At 44.5% G+C, this 27,399-nt stretch overlaps 1 protein-coding gene across 1 annotated transcript; it reads right to left on the minus strand.

The window, feature by feature from the left end:
- Positions 1-1,994: 1,994 nt before the first annotated feature.
- On the minus strand, positions 1,995-27,174 carry LOC122738269 (histone H1.5-like). The gene is given in 7 exon segments (XM_043980331.1): positions 1,995-2,461; positions 2,464-2,605; positions 16,204-16,315; positions 22,089-22,243; positions 22,379-22,431; positions 22,572-22,613; positions 27,123-27,174. Coding segments are annotated over 7 exon segments (1,023 nt in total).
- Positions 27,175-27,399: the final 225 nt, after the last annotated feature.

Genomic DNA, 27,399 nt, shown 5'->3' on the forward strand with positions numbered 1-27,399 from the left:
AGCACAATACCATTCTGGTATATTCATATATAATAATTGTTTCAGCCATTGGACATCTCCTTCTTTCCAGTTCTTTGCCACCACAAAAAGAGTTGTTATAAATATTTTTATACATACAGGCCCTTTTCCTTGGCATATCTATGTTCAAGGGTATACTTTTGATATTGAACATGAGAATATAAATTAGAGTGAATATGTATTTTTCATGAAAAGTATAGAAAAAGCACTATATTCTCATGTCTAAAATTCAATGTCTGGTGGCATGAAGTTACTGAGTTGTCACACAATCCACTTCACATTCTATGTTCTGTAAAGGTTAAGTTCATTCCTCCCTATTCTCTACATCATAACTCTGTAAAGGCATGCATAGTTCAGCATAAGGACTGATTTCCCGGAGGCCCTGAACCGGTCATGAAACCGCTCTGTCTTCTCTCCCACTTCAGAGAGCAAGCAAATTGTCCAGTCAGAACCAGGATGAAGCTGCCTCCAGCAAGGTTTGAAATATAGGCACCATTGTTACTGTCCATTGGAGGCTTGACTTATCAGAAAATATCTGCCTATGAGCCATAGAGGTCAGGATTTTCTGGCCTTAAAAATGAGCATTTATAAAAAGTAATTGAAAGGGCCGCTTGTGGCCTCCTGAATGCTCTGCCCTTGGTGTACAAATCTGTCCACATGGCAAGACTGGAATGAAGCTGGTTGGTGGGGAGGGGCAGATGACAGAAATGATCGAGGGAATCAGTGGTAGAGGAAAAACTGCTGCATGAGAAGAGTTAAAAGAAAAAAGATAATGAGACAGAGAAAATAAATAAAATTTAAATTTAAAAAGATGAAGATCCTTGAGGCTGGAGAGACAACAGCCAAGAAGGTCTATATAGTCTAGTGGATAAAGAATTGGCCTTAATCTGGCACACACAGGTGAGTTGTCAGACAACTCACTCAATCACTCAGTGCTCTGGGCATGTCACTATGACTATAAATTACAGATAAGTTGTCAGTCTGCATGGGTGGAGGGAATTTCCACGCTAATGAAATCTCAGTCTCTCTCTCTCTCTCTCTCTCTCTCTCTCTCTCTCTCTCTCTCTCTCTCTCTCTCTCTCTCTCTCTCTCTCTCTTTCTCTCTCTTTCACATGCACAAGCTAAATAAATACGGATTATGTGCGGGAAGGATGTGAGAGGTAGGAAGTAGAGATAGACAAAAAAATCTTGTTTACCAAATCCCAGAATGATAGAGGTGAGGCACACTTGAAACTCAAGTGGGATGGTTAGGAAAATATTAAAAGATAATACTACCCACTTCTTACAGCAGGTGATAAAGGTACAATGTGGTGGTAATGTTGAATGAGGAAAAACCTGGGTTTGAAATTTTCAGTCATCTCTCCACAAAAGAATGATCTTTGTACTCAGTTGCCTTCTCCAAGAATTTATTTTCATTATGTAGCCTTATAATAAAAGATGTTAGAGGATTCAACCCAAAATTTCTTACTTGTATAAATGTGGACAAGTCACTGAGCCTCAATTTCCCTATCTGTAAAATGGGAGGAGAATGATACAAGCACCAGTGAGATAATGTTGTAAAGCGTCAGGAGGGGCAGCATTGTGTGTAGTGCAGTGGTTCTCAAAATGTGGCCCCCCAGGGATCTCCAAGACCCTTTCAGGGGTTTTGTGGGGTCAAAACTATTCTCATATTGATACCAAGATGTTTTAATTTCTTTTTTTCTCCTCATGACTCACCATTTCCTTTATTTGTGCAAAATAGTGAATAACGATACAGGCTGAGAAAAAATGGTGGTTTTCGGGTTTAAACAAGTCCTTCTGTCCTGAATGAAGCATCTATTATTTTTTTTTGGTGGGGCAAAGGGGGTTAAGTGACTTGCCCAGGGTCACACAGCTAGTAAGTGTCAAGTGTCTGAGGCCGGATTTGAACTCAGGTACTCCTGAATCCAGGGCTGGTGCTTTATCCACTGTGCCACCTAGCTGCCCCCATGAAGCATCTATTTTGAAGGCTTGGGACTTGCAGCTTTAGCCCCAGCATTTTTGGGTTTGGACTCAGCAGGCTTAGCAGCCTTGGAATCACTGGACTTTGGCTGCCTTGGGATCAGACTTATTGTCTTGGGATCTGACTTGGCTGCTTTGGCGGTAGACTTTGTGACCTGGGTGTCAGACTTGGTGGCCTTGGGGTCAATAGGCTTGGCGGCCTTGGGGTCAGTGGTTCTGGCAACCTTAGAATCAGTCTTTGTGATCTTGGGGCCTGGGTGTTTGATGCTGACCCTAGGGCCTGGACGCTTGGTGGCCCTCTTGAGGCCAGCATGCCGGGCACTGGCCTTGGGGATCTTGGGTATCTTGGGCCTGAGGAGCTTGGCCTTGGAGGCCTTGGTGCCCAGGGCCTTGATGACTTTGGCATTGTTGGCCTGCATCTTCTTCAGTCCCTTCTTGTTGTGTTTCTTGGCAAAGTGCATCTCAGAGACTCGTATCTCTGTGACCTAGGTTTCTTGATGCCATTTCTCTGCCATTTTCTTGATTGGTTGTGGGTGGTATGGTTCTTAGACTTAGCCCTCTTTACACCACAGCCTGCACTAACAGGCACTCCACTGACTGGAAGAGGCTGAAAGTGAGAGAGAGAGAAAGAAGCGATGTTTTAATTTCTAATATGGTAAATGGCTCTAGATATAACCCACATAAACAAAAGTCCCTTTTGGGAGGCTCCTCAATAATTTTTAATTATGTAAAGCTGCCCTGAGACCAAGAAGTCTGAGATGTACTGGTGCAGTGGACAGAGAACTGGGGCCAGGTTTTGGAACCAGGAATACCTGAGTTTAAGTCCCATCTCTGTATTCATACTGGCTGTGTGACCTTAGGCAAGTCACTTAAGCTCTGTCTGTCTCAGTTTCCTCCATTATAAAATGGGCACAATGATATCACCTACCTCACAGGGTTGTTGTGTGAGGGTCAAGTGAGCTATTATTTATAAAGCACTTAGCTTAGCACAGTACCCGGCACATAATAGGTACTTAACAAATGTTTGTTGATTGATTAATGGGAGAGGGACCCAGTGGGCACCCTCTACACGTGGATGACAGAACCGTAGGGCAGTTGGTCCCATGGTCCCCTTATCAGAGAGTAACTCCAGAGCTGGAGAGACCATGGGGCTGAACCAAGAGGCCAGTTGTCTTCATGGTTCTTCAATGATTTCTATCAGGGGAGATCAATGCTGTACTTTATTTATTTATTTGTTTGTTTGTTTGTTTGTTTGTTTATTTTTGGTGAGGCATTTGGGGTTAAGTGACTTGTCCAGGGTCACACAGCTAGTAAAGTGTCAAGTGTCTGAGGCCAGATTTGAACTCAGGTCCTCCTGAATCCAGGGCTGGTACACTATCCACTGTGCCACCTAGCTGCCCCCCAATGCTGTAATTTAAGAGAAACCTGGGGGCAGCTAGGTGGTAAGGGGCAGCTAGGTGGCTCAGTGGCTAAAGCACCAGCCCTGGATTCAGGAGGACCTGAGTTCAAACTGGTCTCAGACACTTGACACTAGCTGTGTGACCCTGGGCAAGTCACTTAACCCTCATTGCCCTGCAAAACAAAGAGAAACCTAAAAAAGGAAACCGAGAACTCCTTCCAAATCAGGGAATCCTATTCAGTGTTCAATGATTTGTTAAACCCAGTTGGTTAGCCCTGACCATAAGCATCACAGATTATTCAGGAGTTTCTTCCCAGAGTCCAAGTTTGTCCTAAATTTGCCTTTTGGCAACTTTAACCCCCCACCCCCATGCTGGAGTCCTGACAACCAGGCTTCCGGTGTTCTAACTATAATCCAAGCTTCTTAGTAAAACTGCTAACTTGGTGTTGAATTTTCAGTTTTCTGGTTAAATTTTCAGTCATCTCTCCACAAAAGAACAGAGCCTTGTACTCAGTTGCCTTCTCCAAGAATTTATTTCCATTATGTAACCTTATAATAAGAGATGTTAGAGGAGAAGTTGTATCCTATCCAAATTCCGGTTCCAGGAGCTGGTCTTAGCAAACCTTTAGGACTCCTTTAGGAGTCCATCAATTAATGAGTGTTTATTAAGCATCTGGGACAGCTAGGTGGTACAGTGGAGTAAGTGCCAGGCTTGGAGTCAGAAAGACTCATTTTTCTGAGTTCAAATCTAGTCTCAGATACTTCCTAGTTGTATGACCCTGAGCAAGTCACTTAACCCTGTTTGCCTCAGGTTCCTCGTCTGTAAAATGAAACAGAGAAGGAAATGGCAAAGCCCTCCAGTATCTTTGCTAAGAAAACCCCAAAGGGGATCATGGAGAGTCAAGCACCACTGAAACAACTCAAAAATAAGAACATTAAACATCTCCTATGTTCCTTGAAATAGGCACTAGAAGGACCTGGGTTCAAATTTTGCCTCAGATACTTATTAACATATGTGTCCTGGGCAAGTCATTTAGACTTGCTGTGCCTCCGTTTCCTTGTCTGTAAAATAGAGGTTGGATTGGATAGCTTCTAAGATTCCCTTCACACTCTAGAGCTATATCCTATAAAATTACATATAAAACAAGTATTTGCATGATGGGTATAAACAGGAGATCTCCTTTTGATCTGCTCTACTCTGGTGACCATAATGAATGATAGACCAAATCTCAGATGGTCTCTTAGTTCCACTTCTTCCCCACCCCCTAGAGCTGTGGTGGGAGAGGGGCAGGGCTACATCAAGCTATGTCAGGAAGAATTCACCTCCCAACCAGGAAGAATGGCCTACTTAGGGGGCAGCTAGGTGGCGCAGTGGATAAAGCACCGGCCCTGGATTCAGGAGTACCTGAGTTCAAATCCGGCCTCAGACACTTGACACTTGGTAGCTGTGTGACCCTGGGCAAGTCACTTAACCCCCATTGCCCCGCAAAAAAAAAAAAAAAAAAAAGAATGGCCTACTTAGGAAATTTAAAAAGGAGCAACTGTTCTCTGGTGCTCTTCTTTCTTTTGTGTGTGACATGTGACACTCCCTCTCTGACTCTTCCCCCAACCATTAGAAATGGCACCTGCTCATGTGAGGTCAGTAAAGCAGATGCTGCTCCAGGTCTGCCTGAGCCTGAGCCTTGGGGACCTGGCTGGTTCTTTGACTTAGGGTTTCTCTGCCTGAGTCCAGGTGATTGAACATTGATCCTGAGATGGACATTTCTAGCCTTGGAATTGGGCATTTGAGAGGTCAGGAGCTCTTGGGTCTCTCAGTTGGTGCTGGCTGCACTAGGGGAGGTTCCTTTACAGTTATTATAGATAAGGCAGCTAGGTGGCACAGTGGATAGAGCACTGGCCCTGGATTCAGGAGGAGCTGAGTTCAAATCCAGCCTCAGACACTTGACACTTACTAGCTGTGTGACCTTGGACAAGTCACTCAACCCTCATTGCCCTGCAATATATATATATATATATATAATAGATAGGACTTCTTAGAGGGGGAGTCAACTATCAGGTAATAGACTCCAACACCTAACTTTGTTCACCAGAAGACTTGGACCTTGAGGGAGCAAGTATGGAACTGAAGCAAAAGTACAATCCTGATTCAGCAGTCCTTCAAAAGGCTTGCTTTCTCTTTTGATGTTTTAAGTATCAACCTCCTGGGAGAGTATAATAACAGTTACAGGTTACTGTTTGGTATTCTTAGAGTCTTTGTTAATGTTTGCTTGTAAGCCTTCTGTGTTTTAAGCAGTGTGTGTGTGTGTGTGTGTGTGTGTGTGTGTGTGTGTGTGTGTGTGTGTAAACAAATAGCTGTCACATACCTGGTTTATATTATACATTGAACACTTTTCTACTCCCTTTTGGGAAGAACCTAGACCTAAGTCAAACCTAAACTTTCAGTAATTTTCTCTGGGGCTTTGGGATAGGGATATAGAGAGCCAGATACTTCAAGAAAACAGTCTAATTACTCACTCAGGAGGCCAGGTACCCATAGAACTGAACCTGGTCTACCCAGAGCAGAGAGGGCTCCTTACCCAAAGAGGGAAAGTGTCTTAACTTTCTGCAGCCTACCAGCACAGTTATTACAACTTGGTTTCTACCCAAGCCTGGGGTATTTTTCTTGCTTTTGTTCATGAAACATGACTCCTGATGGGTTTCTAGAATTCGGGACATATAGGACTTACTAAGATGTTTCCAAAGGGTTTGGGGAGAGATGTGGATGGAGGACACTTGAGGTAAGATAGAAAATTTTTCTAACAGCAGACATGTGTGGGAAGCTGGCCTCATCATGTCTCTTTTCTAGTGGCTGTCAGGGTGTACCTTCTATGGGTGGGATTGTTTTTCCTCTCCTAGTTTGAATTGAGACCTCATCTCACTCCCAGCTAAAAAGCTCCTTCATTCTTGTCTATTCTTTGGCATATTCTATTCTGCATGAATTCCATGGTTTCTGCTTGCTTGGAGAGATACATTTACTTGCTATTTGTGGTGGTCTTTTGTGGAAACAACATTCAGAATGAGAGATGCTTCCCTGATCATGCTTAAGGAGAAGGGGAGCCTTTACATTGCTCAGCTTAGTTCCTTTCTACCACATGTGTGATAGACTCACTGGGGAAACACTCATTAGCAGCTGTGGGTGTCAGACCTCTTTCAGTATGTGGTATTTGAGCTGAACTTTTCATTAAGGCATGAAGTCCATCCTTCTGTTTCCTGGCTGGGTTGCACCTGTGCCATAAAGTGCATGAATGGAATGAAGAAGAAAGTTTAACCTCCATTACTAATATCCCAGAGCATCCTGAGATTAATTTTTATAGCCGACAATGACCCAGGAGCATGTGAACTGAGGCAGAGGCAGAGGGGACAGCAGGGAGAGATGCATTTTCGCCTTGTATTTCTGGGCTCTGTGCTGCTCTTGTTCTTGGTGCTTCTCCTTTCTCCTGCTGTAGAAGGCGGGGGGCGGTCCTTATCCCTTTGGTTCCTGCCCCAGGAGACTGACATGATACTGTCATCTGGTTCCTGTTGTCTCTGCTATGGATTTCCTTCCTGGGTCCATGAGGCCACAGGGGATAAATAGCTGGAAGTACAAGGATCCTTGTGCCTTTGAGCAGTGATTGTTCTGTGGCATCATCTGCAAGTGAGCACCTGGTGGAACTCCCAGGACTCAGGACCACCCGCTGTCCATTGGTGTCTTTAGTCCCTATGACTTTTCCTTACTTCTCCACTTCCAACTTCTCACCCTATAGTCATTTGAATCCCTAGCATCAGGGCATCAAAGGATTTTGGTGCAAACCTACCTCTGATGCTTATTTCCCATGTGACTTTAAGAATATTTCTTTTTAAAAAAAATTAGTATTTCACTTTCCCCCAATTACATGTTAAAACAATTTAAAAACTTTTTTTTTAGTTTAGAGTTCCAAATTTTATCCCTCTCTCCCTCTCTGAGATGGTAAGCAATCCAATATAGGTTATACATGTACAATAATGTATTAATCATGCTGTACAAGAAGATTCAAACAACAAAATGCAAGGATGGAAGGAAGGTAGAAAGAGAGAGAGAGAAAGGAAGGAAGGAAAAAGAAAGAAAAAGAAAGAGAGAAAGAAAGAAAGAGAGAAAGAAAGAAAGAAAGAAAGAAAGAAAGAAAGAAAGAAAGAAAGAAAGAAAGAAAGAAAGAAAGAAAAGAAAGAAAGATCTGTATTCAGAAAAGTCCCTATTCATACATTATCAGTTCTTTCTCTGGTGGCCGATAGCGTGTTTTGTCATGAGTCTTTTGGGATTGCACGTACATTTCTTTACTTCCCCGGGCCTCAGTTTCCTCATCTGTATAATGGTAGGGTTGGATTGTCTGGCCTTTGTGGATTCGTGACGCCATGATAAGGGCCTTCCAGAGTAGCCTTCAGGACCCAGAGGACCTGCCATGAACCAGGGAGATGAAACCTTCTTGTTACCTCATCCTCTTTTCCAACCCCAGAACTCCTGGTTCCGGGCTCCAGAGTACTGAGCTTTCTGTCTCTCCTGCCCACCCACTCTGGGTTCACTGATGAGGTTCCAAATGGCAGCATATCATGGGACGCTCAGCCCTGCTACGGAGCAGAGTCACAGACTGTTCAGGAAGCGAAGGGCATTTCAAGGTCACATAGTCCTTCTGTGCTTAGGCAGGAATAGATCTAGTCCCATTGGATAAAATATTGACTTTGGCTCCCTGAGAACCACCTGTAAGCCATCTTACAAGTCCAGAGCAGGAAGCCTGAGGCCAAGTCATAGAGTCTGGTTCATGCTGAGTGTTCTCCTGTTTCCTTCTCATCTCCCCTAAGCATCCCCGCGCTGGTTTCTAAGGAGCTCTCCAGGGCAATGGGACCCCTCCTCCATACTCTTTGTATCTGGTGCAACCCCTCCAGGGGCAAGACATTTCCATGTGGCACTGAGGCCAGGAGTAGAGCTTGGGATGGGCCCTCCAGTCAACTGTCCTATCTCCAAAGAGGATTGCTTCTAAGTTCTGAGATCAAATGAGGGATGGTTGTGCCAGGCACCATAAGGAGTGCTGGAGAAGCAACTAAGGGCAAAAACATGGTCCCTGCCCTCAAGCTCATAGTCTAATGGGAGAGACAACAGCGACCCTTATGTGCCTACTGGCTGCTTTGTCCTTTAAGATGCTGGAAAGCAGGGACACCCACTGGGTGAAAAAGAAAAATACCCAAACCTTCTTCCTCCATCAGACCTTAACTTACAAATACTGTATTGCTCTTTCCACAGGCCATGTTAAAGAGAATATAGGTGCGGAACCTTTTAGGGAACAATAAAAAATACAAAATATCTAGAACATATAATGTATTAATAATACAATCAATGTGACATTAACATTAATATAATATAGGCATATAATACTTCATAATAATACATATAAAAGAATATACATATTCTTGGCCCTAATATAACAAACTCCCCCCTGAAAACTCTGGCTCTGAAAGCCCTTTACCAGGGTGAGGTTAGGGGATTTGGGGCAATTAGTTGTGATAAATTACAGCTTGGGTCCCCATTCATGAGTTACGAATCAAGTCACCAAGTTCCTAAGGTAACTCACAAATAACTGGAAATAACTGGGTAGCATGATCTAACCACTTCCTTACAACAATTTGTGGTCCTGGGGGTCAAAACAGGGATTCTAATATCAGCCTGGAGACCTCTGCGGTGCCTGTGAGTTAGATTCACCTCCATTTCCATTCTGGAGGGAGGTGAGTAGCAAAGTAGGTAATAATAGCTGTGGCCTTAGAGCCAGAAAGAGCAGAGTTTAAATCCTGCCTCAGATACTTACTAGTCGTGTGAACCTGGGCAAGTCACTTAAACTCTCAGCCTCAGTTTCCTCATCTGTAATAGAACCTACCCGAGAAGGTTGTTGTGGAGAGAAAATGAGGGAACATATGTACAGAGCTTTATAAACCTTGAAGTGCTATTTAGGGGCAGCTAGGTGGTGCAGTGCATAGAGCATCAGACATGGGAATCAGGAAGATCTGAGTTCAATTCTGACCTCAGACACTTACTAGCTGTGTGACCCTGGGCAAGTCACTTAACCTCTAATTGCCTCAGTTCCTCATCTATAAAATGGGAGAAGGAAATGGCAAACTGCTCCAGTGTCTTTGCCAAGAAAACCCCAAAGTCCATGGAGTCATGTAGAGTCAGACAGGACTGAACAACAAAAAAATGCTACATAAATGGTAGCTATGGTGGTGGTGATGATGACAATCATCATTCTTATTACTACTGAGACAGCCCCAGTTCCATCTTCCCCTGTAGCAGCTCTGGAATGCTCCAGTACTCTCTGAACGCTATACCCAGGCATGATCTAACACCCTCTCTCTACCTTTTACTTTAAGTATAGAAGGGCTTGGGGGCCAGGACAAATAGGACCTGACACAGCGAGGGTAGGGGCAGGACTTGGGAGAGAATTGTAGGGGTCCACGGATCCCTTTTTTCCTCAGCTGGCAACCATCAGATCCACCATTCTGTCTCCAGTGACCATCGCGTTGTCCTTCCTTCCCACTAGCCCATAAATTCAGTGAGAACAGAGATCCTGTTTAAACCAGAACTGTGGGTTTGTGCCCCACCACCCCAACGCCCTGCATATGGTTTGTACCAATTCTAAGGCCCCTTCCCTTCATGCTCCTTTCCTTTTCTGCCCCTGTTCTTCTAGTTGTGGGGGCCAGGTTGCCCCACCCCTGGACTGATGAAGCTGCCCACTTGGGCAAAGCAAGGCACATGGCAGCACATCTGCCAGCGGATCACACCTGTGGGGGACTGAAATTCTCAGACCACCTTCCCTTCCAAAGCCAGAGTGAGAATAATGACAAGGATGTTTTAAAAACTGGGCTGGATTCTTCCTTCAGGAACCAAGTTTAGGGTTAGGTTTTTTGGGTTAAGGGTCATGAAGAGCTGAATTGGAATCCCACTTTGGACATTTACCAGCACTGTGATCCTGTGCAAGTTAGTTATCCTTTCCGGGCCTCAGTTTCCTCATCTGTAAAATAAGGGGGATGGTCCGGCTGTGAATGTATGAATGAACCTATGGAATTTCCTTACTCAGGGTCCCATCCCGTTGTTACTTCTAGGCTTTGGAGACTACTTGGATCCCAGAACTTTCATTGACCAAATACTCTGGTTGGGTCCATTAGGGACCCTTCAGATCGGTTTACAGCTTGGCAAAGGGAAAGAAGGAGGAGTTTGTGGGGGCTCAAGGGCTAATTGAGCAGTGATGCTTGGGTCGATTGGTGAAGGATGGATGCTGAGAATGTGGGAGCTCCATGCCAGGGAGAAGAGATGGAAGAGCCCAGGCCTTAAACGTCCACACCTGCACATGCCCTGGCCAAAGGGGTCAGGGAAAGGGTTCCGATAGACACCACAAGATAAAGTTGATTTTTTCCCCCCAAGATCCAGACTCAAACCTGGTCCTGAGTGCCTGTCATACCAACAAAGTACCACTGGAGGGCAGCACCAATACATTCCCAAAGCATTGACGGTTCATCAGCCTGATACTGTGGCTGAGCCTAATTGAAGGAGAAGTGGGCATGTGTTGGCTAGACCAGAGGAGTATTGAGGCAATGAGGACTGGAATGTGGATGAAGAGGGGAACATTGTTACCCCAGCTGAAAAGGAGAGGGAGGGTACAAAGAAGAAGGTGAATGAATGACTAAATGAGTATTTACTACACCAAGCCCCCGGGGCAGCTGGAGACAACCAGGGAGTCACTGAGTCGGGGTGTGGGGTGGGTGGTTGCATATCCAGATCTGTGTTTTAGGACAATCACTTTGGCAGCTGATCAGAGGATGCAATGCAGTGAGGAGAGACTTGTGGCTGGGAGACCAACCTGCTGCTAATTACAGCAGGTAGGGCTGTGGACATTGATTCAAGAAACCTGAATTCTTCTCCCAGCTCTGCCTTCAAATACCTGTGTGACCCAGGGCAAGTCACTTCCCTTCTCTGGAAAATGAAGAAGCTATTCTATCACATTTAAGATTTCCTCTTCTTTTGCAGAGGGGGGTGGGGGTGGGGGGCTATGGGTGAAGAATATTACATGCACTGCTAGACCCTATTTGGAAATAGGGTTGTTGCAAAAACAAAAGAGAAATAATTTTAAACATCTTTCCATTTTTAGTTCCACAAAGGTCCACAAAGCATCATCCCTGAGGTGGAAGGGCCCACTGGGGTCATCCATCTTGTCCAAGCTGATGCTGAGCAGACAACCTCTCTATTGCCCCATTGGATACAGCTACTCCCCGAAGACCATCAGGGACACTTCTGGTTGTGCGTTGTTGCAGTTCTGAAGGAGGATGTTCTCTGTGGGCAGACTCAGGGAGGCCAGTCTTTGCTGCTGGGTGAGGAACTCAGCTCACTCCTCACCTGAGCTTGACTGATGGCCAGTTCTCAAAGAGTCTTATACAGCCTTGGCCACTGGGCGGCAGCACGTGACCAGCTTATGCCAAGAAGCTGAGTTTCCCTGGAGAAGACTGGGAGGGAGCCCTTGCTAGCACCACTACTACCTCCTCTTCAGTACCCCATCAGGCCTGCAGACGTGGGTACATCCAAACTAGGGAAAGATACTCCGTCAATAGAACAAGGATTTTGGAGTCGTTCCCAGGTAGTCTCCCATAATGCCCAGGTGTCCGTGGACAAGACTAGGGTCATAGAATGTGCTGTGTTCCACAACATCCCCCAGTGCTATGAACTGGATTAAAATGTAACTGGGAAATATTTAATAAAATTAATAAAAATACAATATAACATGGATAATGTCAACTTGTGGCTTTTTGAGTCAATATGTGGCCTCTGGGGATATGTTTCTTTTTGTTTGACACCACTGAGCAAGACTAACCCGCTCAAGAATGCTGAGAATTATTAGGAAGATTGTCCCCATTTCACAGCTCAGAAGGCCAAGGCCAAGGCCAAGAAAAGGCTAGTACTAGAGACCTGGCAGAGTGGGGATCCATATTTTAGCCTTTCTGATGTTCTGTTGCTCCCTTCAGAAACTAATTAAGGAAGGGCTGATGTTTGTATAGGCCAGAATTCATTGACAATCTTCAGTTTTGGCACTCTACCTTTAGGAGACAAAAACATAGACTGTTGGAAGTGGAAATAAATACAGTTATCAAGATATGGTGTTTTTTTGTTTTTGTTTTTTTGCGGGTCAATGAGGATTAAGTGACTTGCCCAGGGTCACACAGCTAGTAAGTGTCAAGTGCCAGAGGCCATATTTGAACTCAGGTCCTCGTGAATCTAGGGCCAGTGTTTTATCTACTGGGCAACCTAGCTGCTCCAAGATATGTTTTTTAAACTTCACAGACCCCAGAGGAGTGCCTCTATGAAGGAATCCAAACCTCTTCCTAAATTTCAAAATCTCTCCCTGTTGACATCATAGATTAAATTGTCATAGGCTTGTCAGAGGTCTGATTATTTTATTTATTTTATAATTGGGCAATAGGCACACATGATTATGTTGGGGCAGAGCAAAAGGGGAGCCAATATGAAAGTAAACAGCATAGACAAGTATGGGCCATTTTTGGCTGTAGCTGATGAAACCCCTGTTTCACTCTCTGTCTTTTCCTTCCCATACTAGACCACTATGGGGTGTCCTATCAATTCCTTTTACTACCATCTGGCAACAACAGCCCCTGAAAATCTTGGAGGGAGTGAGGCAATGGGGTGAAGTCCAGAGATTAGAAGCCTTGTCCTATCCTGTACTCCATTCTGATGTGTGTAAGATCAATCAATTAATAAACATTTATTAAGTGCCTACTATGGGGGCAGCTAGGTGGCGCAGTGGATAGAGCACTGGCCCTGGAGCCAGGAGGACCTGAGTTCAAATCTAGCTTCAGACACTTGCCAACTTACTAGCTGTGTGACCCTGGGCAAGTCACTTAACCCCAGTTGCCTCACCAAAAAAAAAAAGAAAGAAAGAAAGAAAAAGTGTCTACTATGTGCCAGGCACTGTGCTAAGCACTGGGAATACAAAAAGAGACAAAAGACTGTCCCCACCTTCAAGGACCTTACACTCTAATGGAGGATAAAACATGCAAACAAATCTATACAAATCAATCTATATATACAATAAATAGGAAATAATTTAACAGAAAGAAGGCACTAGAATTAAGAGGGATTTGGGAAAGACTGGGAAAGGCTTCTAGTAGATGAGATTTCAGTTGGAACTTAAAAGAAGCCTGGGAGGTCAGTAGGTGGAACGGAGAAAGGAGAACATTCTAGGCATGGGGGTTGGCCAGGGAAAGTGTTCAGAGCCTAGAGATGGAATGTATTATTGGTAGAATGTCTTGTTGGTGTCACTGGGTCAAAGAGTATGACAAGGAGGGCAAAGTGGAAGAAGACTGGACACATAGGAAGGGGCTAGGTTATGAAGGCCTTTGAATGCCAAACAGCATTTTGTATTTGATCCTGGAGGTAATAGGGAGCCACTGGAGGTTACTGAGTGGAGGAGTGACATGGTTAGACCTGTGCTTTAGGAAAATCACTTTAGTGGCTGAATGGAAGAAAGACCAGAGTGTGGAGAGACTTGGGGAAGGCAAGTCAGCTTATTGTAGTAGTTCAGCTTTTTCTACCAAAAAAACAAGGTCAAAAAGGCATCACCAAAATGGTTTCTGAATCCATTTCTGGATTGTGATGGCCCCATGGCCACACTCATTATTCCTTGAATTCAACATTCCATCAACCATGTTCACATATTTGTTTAGATTGTCCCTCATACCTAGAATGCACCTCCTCCTCCTTGTTTTGGCCTCTGGAAATCCTTGTGTTCCTTCTATGTTTATCTCAACAGTCACTTCTTCTTCTCCTTCTTCTCCTTCTTCTCCTTCTTCTCCTTCTTCTCCTTCTTCTCCTCCTTCTCCTTCTCCTTCTCCTTCTCCTTCTCCTTCTCCTTCTCCTTCTCCTTCTCCTTCTCCTTCTCCTTCTCCTTCTCCTTCTCCTTCTCCTTCTCCTTCTCCTTCTCCTTCTTCTTCTTCTTCTTCTTCTTCTTCTTCTTCTTCTTCTCCTTCTTCTTCTCCTTCTTCTTCTTCTCCTTCTCCTTCTCCTCCTCCTCCTCCTCCTCCTCCTCCTCCTCCTCCTCCTCTGGCCATCGCTCTGGGCACTTATGTCCGACATATAATCACTACTAGACACTTCTAGGCATGGCTTCCTTGAGCACAGATCCCTGGAGCCTCTCTTTGCTTCTGGTTGCAGTTGAAATCCTTGGCTCTCTTCCTCTTGAGAATAGTGGGTTCTTCAGTGGCTTTTTTTAAAATTTCAAAAGCTAGAGGCTTTGTAATAGCTCTTTTTCATAGCCCCTTGCCATGGTACCAAGAGCAGCCCTATGGAGAGAAACCCTCCTTTCCCAATTTTTGGAGCTAACAGATCATGCACCCTTCAGAATCTTGACTTTGAGGACCTCTTGGACAGAGGATTCTGAGGTCCAGAAGCCAAGGTCTTTAGAATGGTTCCACCCCACATTTTCTAGCTCCCCCTTGTGTTGTCTTCTGTTATTGGAATGTAAGCTCCTGTAGGGCAGACACTGCCTTGTTGACTTTTATTTGTATCCCTAGAACTTAGCACAGTGCTTGGCAGTTATGTGCTTGGTGAATGCTTATCTTTGAAAATAAAGGCTTATCTAAATAATCTTTAATAAATGTTTTTCTTTAAAGCATCGTGCTTTGAATAGAAAGAGTATGTCCAGGAAGCACCTGGTCAAGGTGAACTTCTCATCAATTAAAGTTAATGAAGGAGGCTTTCAGCTTGGAGGTTGTATTCTGGAATTAATGATCTCTCCTTGCTAAAGGTGGAAGTCCCTCTGCTTGGAAAACTAGTTGGCCCATTGGAGCTCCCTTAAGGATGATGGGTCCACTGGTGGCTATCAGCTATGCCCCTGAATGTGATCTTTAAAAAGGACATGATCAAGGAACAAGGAAGGAACAAGAAACAAGGAACTCTATTTCAAAGGGTCTGAAAGAAGCTTGCTGGACACACACACACACACACACACACACACACACACACACACACACACATACACATACACATACAGATGTTCCATTCCCTGGAAGGAAGCCCCCATGACCTTCCTTAGAGTCATGGGCTCCAGGAAAGGAGGAACCATGTGGCACCAAAGATGGCGGCAGATGGAGGCATCAATAGAGTTGTATGGAGTCTCTGGGTCATGTTGGGAGCTGCAATTAGTGAAGAAACAATGGCAAAGCCACTGTGGAGATCCTGGAAAAGGGGAAGAATTCCATTCCATTCCATTGGGAACATAGATTTAGAGCTGGAATAGCCCTCAGAGGCCACCTGGTTCAACTCTTTCATTTTGCAGAAGACGATCCTGAGGTTCAGAGGGTAGAATGAATGAAGATGAATTTACGAAGTGCTTACTAATATTCCAAGCATCTTGCTAAATGGCATCTTCTATGGGCAAGGCACTGTGCTAGGCTATTAGGATACAGAGATAAAAACAGAACCATCCCATGTTCATTTTATTTGGACCAAGCCTTTTGGGCAGAGAGTAGTTCTAGGAACTCAAGCCAACTTCCCCTACTGGTGAACTCCACAGCCCCTAGACTTCTCCCCTGGGTTGGAGGCTCCAGAGATCCCCAGAAGAGAACAGAATTCAGAATTGTTAGAGTGGCCCCCCTTTCTCTGGACCTCTGCAACCCACATATCTTCACTAATGAAGGCCAAGGTAGGGTTGGGCTCTACCACTCCATGACTTTGTCCCTTGCTATTCCTTGGTTCTGGTTCCTACTTGGTCCAGAAACTTGGCATGGTCTAGAAAGTCCTCACTCTGCAGCTCATTTGCATGGCTCACAAATTCTGCACTGCTTTGTTGCTGTCTTGGTTTGCTGTTGCCTCTGGGGCTAAATGGTTCATTGGGTGAGAGGCAAGGTTTTGTGGGCTTCCCTCTAGGGAACTAGAGTCTCTGTGTCTGACCAACTTCTTTGGCGCCATCCCTGGTCTGGTTCTTACCATTTCTCACTGAGTTCTGTGTCTGCTTTTCCTTTTAAAGCCCAAATCCTAGGTTATATCTCAGGCGGGTGATTAGCTCTGTTTCTAATTTTAGAAGTCAGGGGATCTGGTTTCTGGTTCTTACTCTGATTTGGGGTAAGAGATTTCCCTTCTAAGGGCTTCAGGTTCCTCATCTATAAAATGAGGATGTTAGACTCAATCCATCATCTCTTATGTGTTGGCAAAAACTAGCCAAGTGCCCAGAGAAAGCTTGGTTTGCACCCCATCAAGGAGACAGTGACAGAACAAAGACTCCAATATGGTGTCAGTGGTTATGCTTACATTGTATATAATCATGAGGAGAGGAGAGGAGAGGAGAGGAGAGGAGAGGAGAGGAGAGGAGAGGAGAGGAGAGGAGAGGAGAGGAGAGGAGAGGAGAGGAGAGGAGAGCAGAGGAGAGCAGAGGAGAGGAGAGGAGAGATCTCGTTTCCTATACATGTTGACTTTTTAAACAAAGAATTAATCTTGACCAGGTTCAGGCAATCAACAGCATTAATTTATCTCTATATGGAAGTACGGTGCTACACCGAGGACATAAAGAAAGCCAAATATAGTCACTGCCCTCAGAGTTCCCCTTCTAATGTGATACCATGCAAATAACTATAAGTAGAGTTTTGTATATATAGTCATATGTAGTTTTATATAAATATATGTGCTATATATACAGTGACAATGTGAGGTAATCTCCGAGGGAAGGCACTACCACTGGCAGTGGGGAGACTGGAAAGGCCTCCTGCAGAAGATGGGAATTGATCTGAGTGTTGACTTGAAGGAAGCCAGGGGAGCCAGTGAGTCCCTTGGCCACACCCATCACAAGTTATATGGGTTTTGTAAATATTATTTTTGGTTGTTGTGTGACTCAGAGTTGGGTTCTCTATTGTCTCCTGTGGGGCTGCTTAATGAGAAGCAGTCCTCTAGTGCCTGATCACCCTGATTAAAAACAATGCAGGAGGGGCAGCTAGGTGGAGCAGTGCATAAAGCACTAGTCCTGGATTCAGGAGGACCTGAGTTCAACTCCAGCCTCGGACACTTGACACTTACTAGCTGTGTGACCCTGGGCAAGTCACTTAACCCCCACTGCCCTGCAAAAAAACAAAAACAAAAACAAAACACAACCCCACCCCCCCAAAAAAACAAACAAACCAATGTAGGAGCAACTAGGTGGCACAGTGGATAAAGCACTGGCCCTAGATTCAGGAGGACCTGGGTTCAAATCTGGCCTCAGAAACTTGACCCTTACTAACTGTGTGACCCTGGGCAAGTCACTTAACCTTCATTGCCCTGCAAAAAAAAAATTAAAAACGAACAAACAAACAAACAAAACACAATGCGGGAGCAACTAGGTGGCACAGTGGATAAAGCACTGGTCCTGGATTCAGGAGGACCTGAGTGAGTTCAAATCCAGCCTCAGACACTTGACCCTTGCTAGCTGTGTGACCCTGGGCAAGTCACTTAACCCTCATTGCCCCGCAAAAAACAAAAACAAAAAAACCCCCCAATAATCCAAATTATTTCCAAACCTGTAAAATTGAAGACTAGGTGCTGGACACAAGATGACCCTACAAAAGCATAGACAGGAGGCCAAAGTCAAGGAGTTGATCTGTTAGTGTCTCTTTCTGTGTCTCTTTGTCTCTCTCTGTCTCTCTCCTTCCCATCTGCAGTACCTCCTATAAGTGTCTATGTCTCCCAATAGCTCCTCAGGAACTGTTACCTCACCAACTGAACATAAAAACCAAGGACCCTCTTGTTCATTGTCCTCCAAGACCTAGGACAGAAGCACAGCTGCCTAGCCAGGTGCACAGAGGTAACTGGGGTGGGACAGGGGCTGGGGCCAGTTTCCTAGGTCATCTTGAGAGAAGCCTGCTTTTTTGTCTGGAGTTTTAACACCTAAAAGTGAAATTTCCCGCAGGCAGGTCCCAACATGGGGCTGGCCCAGGAGCAGCTGTTTCCACTTGGGTTTCTCTGGCTCCACGGGCAGCTTCATTGCTTGGAGCTCCAGGAAAGGAGATATGCCATTTAATCTCTGAGGAGATAGAGATGGTGCCGAGGAAAGACTCTGGACTGAGAATGTTCATGATGACTAAGGTCTTTCCTTACAGCAAACCTGTGAGCTTGGTGATGCAAGTATTTTTTCTCTCCATTTGACAGATGAGTACACCAAGGCTCAGAGAAGTTAAATAACTCTTCCCCAGGAGAGATCCCAGAATACAAGAATCCTTAATCTTCAGTGTGTTACAGACCCCTTTGGCAGTCTGGTGAAGCCTACAGACCCCTTCTTGGAATAATGTTTTGTTGCCCATGTTCATTATCAGAGGAAATGCCAGATAGCAGTTAGGAATTAGTGAAAATAAGTCATTTTTCCTCTTCCAAGTCTATCCCCTCCCCCAAATCTATCCATGGACCACAGGTAAGAACCCCTGACCCAGTCCAACCATTCTCATTTCACAGATAGAGAAACTGAGGTTCAGGGAAAGGAAATGACTTCCAGGTAGTAGCCTGGATATGAGCCCAGATCGTTTGACAACAAACACAGGCATTTGTCTTCTTTTAAAAAATTTTTGAATTTTCAGTTTATTTTTATCTAGTATTTTATCTATCCCCAAGTGCATATAAAACAATTTTTAACATCCATTTTTAAAACTTTGAGTTCTAAATCCACTATCAGATACTTGACACTTACTAGCTGTGTGACCCTGGGCAAGTCATTTAACCCTCATTGCCCTGCAAAAAAACAAAACAAAAACAAAACAAACAAACAAACAAAAAATTGAGTTCCAAATTCTCTCCCTTTCTCCCTGCCCCCACCCCAAGCTCACCCCCCCCCCATCAGAAGGCAAGCAATTTGATATAGATTATATATGGGTAGGTACGCAAAACACTTCCATATTAGTCACATCGTTAAAGAGACAAAAAACCTCAAGAAAAATAAAGTAAAAAAATTTATGCTTCAGCCTTTATTCAGACACCATCAGTTCTTTCTCTGGGGATGGATAGCATTTTTCAATGTAAGTCCTTCAGGGTGGTCATGGATCATTGTATTGCTGAGACTAGCAAAGTCATTCACAGGTGATCATCTTATAATATTGCTGTTACTTTGTATGCCATACATTTCACTTTGTATCAGTTCAGTGAAGTCTTTCCAGGTTTTTCTGAGTGTCCTGCTCATCATTTCTTATAGCACAATAGTGTTCCATCACAATCACATCCCACAATGTGTTCAGACATAGGGATCTGTCTTCTAAACCATATTTCAGTTCTCTTAATGTCAACCCAAACCAGAATGTGCTTCTACACTGTCTCTGGGTCTAATTCTGGAATTCAGGAGATCTGTTTTTCTAGTTCCAGCTCTGTGACCTTGGGGAAGTCATTTCCCCTCTGAGTGATTCAATTTCCTCACCTATAAAATGGGACTAGAAGTAGAGGTGTCTAGTCTAGGGGTTAGAAATAGAACATCTAGGGGGCGCAGTGGATAGAGCCCTGGGCCTGGAGTCAAGAAGACCTGAGTTCAAATCCTGTCTCAGATACTTACTAGCTATGTGATCCTGAGCAAGTCACTTACCCTATGCCTGCCTCAGTTTCCTCAATTGTAAAATGGAGATAATAGTATTTGTGCCTGGCACATAGTAGGTGTTTAAAAAATGCTTGTTTCCCTTCCTTCTCTCTCCCAGGTTGTTGTGGAAATAAGAAAGAATCTGAGAGTGCTCTACATAAATGTCAGAGTGCATAATTTGGAGGAGGGCAGGGTATGCATCCTATTCTTCCCTTGGCATCTGTTCTGTTTCCATACTTTCCCCACTAATCTCTCACCTGCTGCTAGGGCTCCAATGCCCTTGCAGCTGGTAAAAATTCCTGGGTGTGAATTACATTCTTTCTGCTTTTAAGGTCTGGGGGGAACACACGGCTGCCCATGGGATGGTTATCCTTCCCTTTCATCACATGACCCCCCCACTTCTTTTCTGCTCATACATTTCTGGCAACTCCCTTCCCACTGTTTCTCTTCCATGATTGTTTACCAGTATGGTACAGCAGCCTGCTCCCACCCACGGAGCCCCTCTCCATTGCCTGTTGGGTCTCCCCCCTCCGCCTAGTGTGGCATTCTACTAGTCATCACTTGTTATTTGCTAATGAGCCTTCTTTGCCCCCTGGTTGCTGATGGTTAAGCGGGGCAGACCAAATCCTCAATGTCCAGACTGAAGCTGGGCATCTAGCCCTAGGGGCATGACCTGGAAGTATCTCAATTAAGACATGAAACACCCAGTCAATGTGCCTGAGAAGTGAATCTGAGTCTGGGAGGTGGGGTTGAGGGAATGAGAGGATCCAGGGATGCATCATCTTGTCCTGTGGGAGGAAGACTGAACTTAGGTGGCGTTGTGTATAGCTTGGATACTGGACTTGAGGTCAAGAAGACGTCAGTCTGAATCTAACACTTACCAGCTGTGAGCTGTGTCGCCCTCGACAACTCATTCTCTGAGCCTCAGTTTCCTCATCTGCAAAATGAGGTAGATGGATGGACCCGGTGGTCTCTAAGATCCCTTCTAGCTCTAAATCTATAATTGTACGGATCCTAGCTCTGCAACTGAACTGTTTGCCCCTGGGTAGGTCCCTCAATCTCTCTGAGCCTCAGTTCTCTTATCTGTAAAATGGGGATAATTCATAAGGAAACCTTTCTGTAAATCCTTTTTTTCTTTTTGGGCAGGGCAATGAGGGTTAAGTGACTTGCCCAAGGTCACACAGCTAGTAAGTGTCAAGTGTCTGAGGTTGGATTTGAACTCAGGTCTTCCTGAATCTAGGGCTGGTGCTTTGTCCACTGCATCACCTAGCTGCCCCCTTTCTGTAAATCTTGAAACTCCACATAAGTGTGATTTGTTATTACATGTGAGCTAGGTGGCACAATGTGCATAGAGTGCTGTACTTGGACTCAGGAAGACTCAAGTTCAAATCCTGCCTTAGACACTTACTGTATTTTTGACTCTGGGCAAGTCACTTAATCTCTCTCAGCTCGTTTCCTTATCTATAAAATGAGGATGGTAATCACACCTACCTGTAGAGGTTGTGGTGAAGATCAAATGAGATATTTTTCTTTTTTTCTTTTTATTATTTTTGCAGGGTGATGAGGATTAAGTGACTTGCCAAGGGTCACACAGCTAGTGCCACATGTCTGAGGCTGGATTTGAACTCAGGTCCTCCTGAATCAAAATTCTATCCACTGCGCCACCTAGCTGCCCCTAAATGAAATATTTCTAAAGGACTTTGCAAATTTTAATGTGGTCTATTTGTGCTAACTGCTGTTATTTCTGTAAGCTGACTTCCAAGCAGAGCTGAAGATTTGGGTCATCTCTCCAGGCGAACAAAATGTGATGGATGCAAGTTCTTACCCACAGGCAGTATATCCCAGACACTTCACTCAAATAGAGTACAAACTCAAGGGTCAATACAATTCAGATATGTATTGAACCCCCGCTATTGTGTTAACCTCATCAGAAAAGCTAATCAGCACTTGAGTTTGAATGAAAATATCCTGGAAATGACTACACAAGGAACACTTAGAGACACAAGGCTAGAAGTGTTTGCTGAGCTTAGCCAGTATCCGGTGAAGATGATGAGCCCCCCACCACACATCCATACCCTTTTTCAACAGAGCTTTCCCTGGGCCCCAGTTTCCTGTACTCCGGGGGCCTCCCTGATATCAGCTGTGCTCGGTGGTGATAGGCGGGATGCTTCTCCAGTCCTAACGGAGCCAAAGCCCTCTGGGGCAGAGGGGGTTTTAGATCTCTCAGGATCTGGGGTGGAAAAGTACTAACAGCTGGCTTTTTTCATGAAAGCTTGTTCCCACAGGGGTAAGGACTGGAACCAGGCCTGGGACTCTGAGTCGTGGGCTTTATCACAGTTCCAAGATGAAATCCTCTGTGGTTGACCTCATGCAGGGCACCTGTAGGAAAGGGAAGGAGGAGCTGGGCCAAGCTGATTCCTGGGAAACAGAAACATGCAGAAAAGCACAATGGGAGATGTTGACTATCTCATCCCCAGAGAGGTGGGGGTGGGGTGGGTTAGGGTGGGAGTCCAGAATGAACCATGATTGTCTGCCATGTCCGTAACTATGGAGCCAACCTGGGGTATCCTTCAGAACTTTGTGCCAGGAACTGTTGGGCACTAGAGACCCAAAGATAAAAACAAATCAGCCAGTGCCCTCAAGAAGGTGGCAGTACTACTAGACTGGGGTGGGGAGAGGAGATAGAAAACATTTGCCTCAATAAGTGAAATTCAAGGTAAATTGAAGGGGGTGGGGAATCAGGGGAGGCTTTGTGGATGAGGTGGCAAGGTAATGATTGCTAGAAAACAAGGTGAGGAGATAGTACATTCCAAGCATGGGGAATGGCTTGAGTGAATGCACTAAGGTAGGAGAAGGAGTGTCAGATTTGAGGAATAGTCAGAGGTGAAGTCAGAAGCCAGATTGCGAGGGGTTTAGAAGTGAGTAAATGGATGAATCCAATTTGGCAAGGATTAATCCCATGTGAGAATGGGGTAGGGCTCGACCTGTCCATAGTGGCTCAGCTTGCAACATTAAAGAGATGAAGGGCGGGAGAGAGAGAGAGAGACCAGTGACAAGAAAGGGTAAGAAGGGGGCCAGTCCAGACCCCAGTCCTATAGAGTCAGGGTTCACATTCTGCTTCAGACACTTACTAGCTGTGTGACCCTGGGCAAATTGTTCTTTCTTTCTTTCTTTCTTTCTTTCTTTCTTTCTTTCTTTCTTTCTTTCTTTCTTTTTTTCTTTCTTTCTTTCTTTCTTTCATGTGAGGCAATGAGGGCTAAGTGACTTGCCCAAGGTCACACAGCTAGTAAATGTCTGAGGTGAGATTTAAACACAGGTCTTCTTGACTCCAGGGCCAGTGCTTCATCCACTGCACTTCCCCCTCTTTCTTTCTTTCTCTCTTTCTTTCTTTCTTTCTTTCTTTCTTTCTTTCTTTCTTTCTTTCTTTCTTTCTTTCTTTCTTTCTTTCTTTCCTTCCTTCCTTCCTTCCTTCCTTCCTTCCTTCCTTCCTTCCTTCCTTCCTTCCTTCCTTCCTTCTTTCTCTCTCTCTCTCTCTCTTTCTTTCTTTCTTTCTTTCTTTCTTTCTTTCTTTCTTTCTTTCTTTCTTTCTTTCTTTCTTTCTTTCCCTTTTCTCTCTCCCCCTCCCTCTCTCCCTCCTTCCTTCCTCCCTTTCTCCCCTCTTCTTTTTCTACCCCCTCCCACCCTCTCTTCGTCCTTCTCCTCCCCTTCCTTCTTTCTCTCTCTCATCTGTAATGTGAAAAGCTCAGGCATGATAACCTCTAATGTCCCTTCCTGATCTAAACTGAGAACCTCTCTTTTTCATTCTATCAAGGTACCTACCTACATTTACCTGCCCTTAGTCATGTTATTCCCTATGCCTGAAAAGCCCCTCCCTTCCTGCCTTGCCTGTGAATTTCTTTTCCTCTTCTGAAGCATAACACAAATGCCATCTCCTCCAGGAAGATTTCCCTGATTCTCTCCTGTTAAGTAATGGCCCTTCCTTTCAACACCTTACAGAATATTTTATCTGCCCTCCTTTCAGGCATTCAACATGTAATGTTGTGTGTCATAATTATTTGTCTTGGCGTCTTATTTTCCCACTGTCTTTTCTGGATAGGGTTGGTTTTTTTTTTTTTTTTAAGGTGAGGCAATTGGGGTTAAGTAACTTGCCCAGGGTCACACAGCTAGTAAGTGTTAAGTTTCTGAGGCTGGATTTGAACTCAGGTACTCCTGACTCCAGGGCTGGTGCTCTATCTACTGCGCCATCTAGCTTCCCCTGGATAGGTTTTGTTTTAATGTCAACTTTGTTTCCAAATATATCCTTCCCTGTTGCAGTAGTGAGCTATTCTTTAGAACAAAAAAAAAATCAAATGGAATTCTCTAGACTTTCCATTTCTTCCCAGTGCCTAACATAGGAGTACTTTGCACACAGTAGGCAGGATCAAATTGGCTATCCCAGGGCCTGTGGGTCTCTTGGGAGAAGTCATAAAGAATAGTTCAGATAGCTATTACTCAGGGATGGGAGGATGGGACCACAGTCAATGATGTTGATGAGTTCAGTTTGTCTTCTCTATATCCTCCCAACCTACTAGAGAACTGATAAGGGCCAGACCCCAGAGGGACTGAGGTCTTTGTCCTTGAGGACTAAATGTACTTTGTGAGGGGGTTGGAATAGGGAATATTTAATGGGAGAGACCCAGATAGGATGAAATCTCTGTTCTCTAGCTCCTCAGCAGCTGGATACCCAGGGCTGGGACTCTCTGGAACAGGTCAGGCAGTGGTCCACCCTGGGGATTCTAAAGGAGGAAACTTGATGATGGAAGCAAATTCCTGTCTGTCCCTGTGGCATGGGATAGTGGGATAACGCTAGATGGGGTATCTAAAGTCCCAAGTTCTGCTCTTGGCTCTACCCCAGCTAACAGGATGATTTTGGACAAGTCATTTCACCTTTCCAGATCACAGTGTCTTTATTTTCAAAGTGAGGTCATAATCTCCAAGGTCCCTTCTAGCTTGAACCCTATTATTTTACTCGAACCCTAAAATAGGCAGGGCAGAGAAGAGCAGAGCACCTCTCATCACTACATGACAGAGGATGAAGTCGGAACTCAGAGGACAGAAGCTTAAGGTCACACGGCAAATTGGCGACACAGTAAATTCATGAATAGAGCTTGTGCATAAGCCAAAACAGGTTTTTGGACTGATTGAGGGAAACTGTTTGGGAAGGGACTGACTATGGAGAGGTTCCTCAGCCTTTCCCGGGGACCCAAACAATGATAACATTTGGAGATGGATCCTTTAAAAGTGGTGCAATTTTAAAATTTAATTTAAAAATTTTACCAATTAATTTAAAATTTAATGGTGACATATACTGGCCTCTATGTGCATGAGCCACCCACTTATGGATGTGCCTCATGGTGCTGTCCTGGACCTTTTTCTCTCTACACCATATCCTCTTGTGATCTTGTTAGCTTCCATGGGTTCAATTAGATCTCTGTCCCTAAGCTATCCCCTGAACTCTAGTCCCACATCACTGACTGCTTGCTGGACAGCTCCACACAGATCCTCCATAGGGAGGGGGATGCTGGAGCCAGCTCTAACTGGCTTCTTAGAAGCAATTGGGAACTTTTCCCTGTGAGCATTTATAGCCTGGAAATTGGCACATGCTATAGATCCGAGTTCCATTTATTGCTTTGCTGATTGCATAGAGTCTAGAGGGTGACTAAAGGTGTCAGAATTGCTGGCAGCAAGTGGATTAAAATAGTATTGGGAGGGGGAAGCTAGGTGGCTCTGTGGATAAAGTACCAGTCCTGGATTCATGAGGACCTGAGTTCAAATCCAGCCTCAGACACTTGACACTAGCTGTGTGACCTTGGGCAAGTCACTTAATCTTCATTGCCCTGCCCCCCCCAAAATTAGTTTTGGGAAATATCTAACAAGATAAATATACAATACAACACAGATAATTCTAGTTTGTGTTTTTCTAAGTCACCCAGATGTTCTTTATATCTATGAAATCACAGGTCCTATCTTTCAAATACTTTCTTTATATTCCATTAAGTGGATACTCGGGCTATTCCTGGAATTTAACAGTGCATGTCTTATTTCTATACTTTTGCCTAGGCTGCCCCCCATGCCTGGAGTAAAATCCTTCTTCACCTCCACCATTCAGAATCCTTAGGTTCAATCAAGGCTTATTTTATATGGAAAGCCTTGGTAGATTCCCCAAGTGTTAATGTTCTTTCCCTCCTCAGTTTTGTACATTTAAGTCTATGTATACATATGCATGCATATATAGAGAGATATGTGTATATATACACATGTGTATGCATATATACATACACTTATCTGTTTATATGTTGTCGCCTACTTTAAAATGGGAAAATTATTAAGCTTGTTAGATTGGAACTGGAGGAATTAGGGGTCAGTACAGACATATACAACAAGCACAATCAAAATTTTGAAATAACACACACACACACTTGTGACATGTCAACTCCCCACTCCTTGGTAACTATTTATCCCTCTTCTCTAAGGAAATTATTTGGAAAAATCATTTAACCCTTAGTATGAATGTAAGTCACTGTATTGTGTATCTTCCCTAGAAGGTGGGGTAGCTGGTGGCATAGTGTTGGGCTTCTTCTTCTTCTTTTTTTTGCGGGGCAATGAGGGTTAAGTGACTTGCCCAGGGTCACACAGCTAGTAAGTGTCAAGTGTCTGAGGCCAGATTTGAACTCAGGTCCTCCTGAATCCAGGGCCGGTGCTTTATCCACTGTGCCACCTAGCTGCCCCCAGTGCTGGGCTTCTTAAACTTTTTCTACTCGATACACTTTTTTGCCTTAGAAATCTTTATGTAACCCTGGGCGCATAGGTATATAAAATAGGTATACAGATTAAACATTTACTGCCAAAATTTTCTTGACCCCCACATTCAGTTACACAACCCATATGAGGTTAAACCCCACAGTTTAAGAGGCAGGGGCATAGTGGATAGAGTGCTGGGCCTGGAGGCAGGAAGACTCATCTTGGATAGGGACAGATCCTTTTGTCTAGATAGCCCAAGGCTGCAGGTGATTTGAGTACAGAGATATTTTTGGCATGATTTCACTCTCAGCCCTTCATTGAATACTTACCGTTCAGGAAGGGTATAAGAACTGAGAGCCAGCCCACCTGCTTACCCGCCATGATTGTCTTTGGTTGAAGAGAGAGGCCAGAGGCAGCAAGGTGGCACAATAGATAAAGCACTGGCCCTGGATTCAGGAGGACCTGAGTTCAAATCTAGCCTCAGACACTTGACACTTATTAGCTGTGTGACCCCAGGCAAGTCACTTAACCCTTATTGCCACCCCCCCCAAATAGCAAACAGTAAAAGAGAGGCCAAAATGACCATCCTTTTATAGTAATAAAATG

Source organism: Dromiciops gliroides, chromosome 2 (genome assembly GCF_019393635.1).
Source record: "Dromiciops gliroides isolate mDroGli1 chromosome 2, mDroGli1.pri, whole genome shotgun sequence".
In the NCBI taxonomy this organism is placed as follows: domain Eukaryota; kingdom Metazoa; phylum Chordata; class Mammalia; order Microbiotheria; family Microbiotheriidae; genus Dromiciops; species Dromiciops gliroides.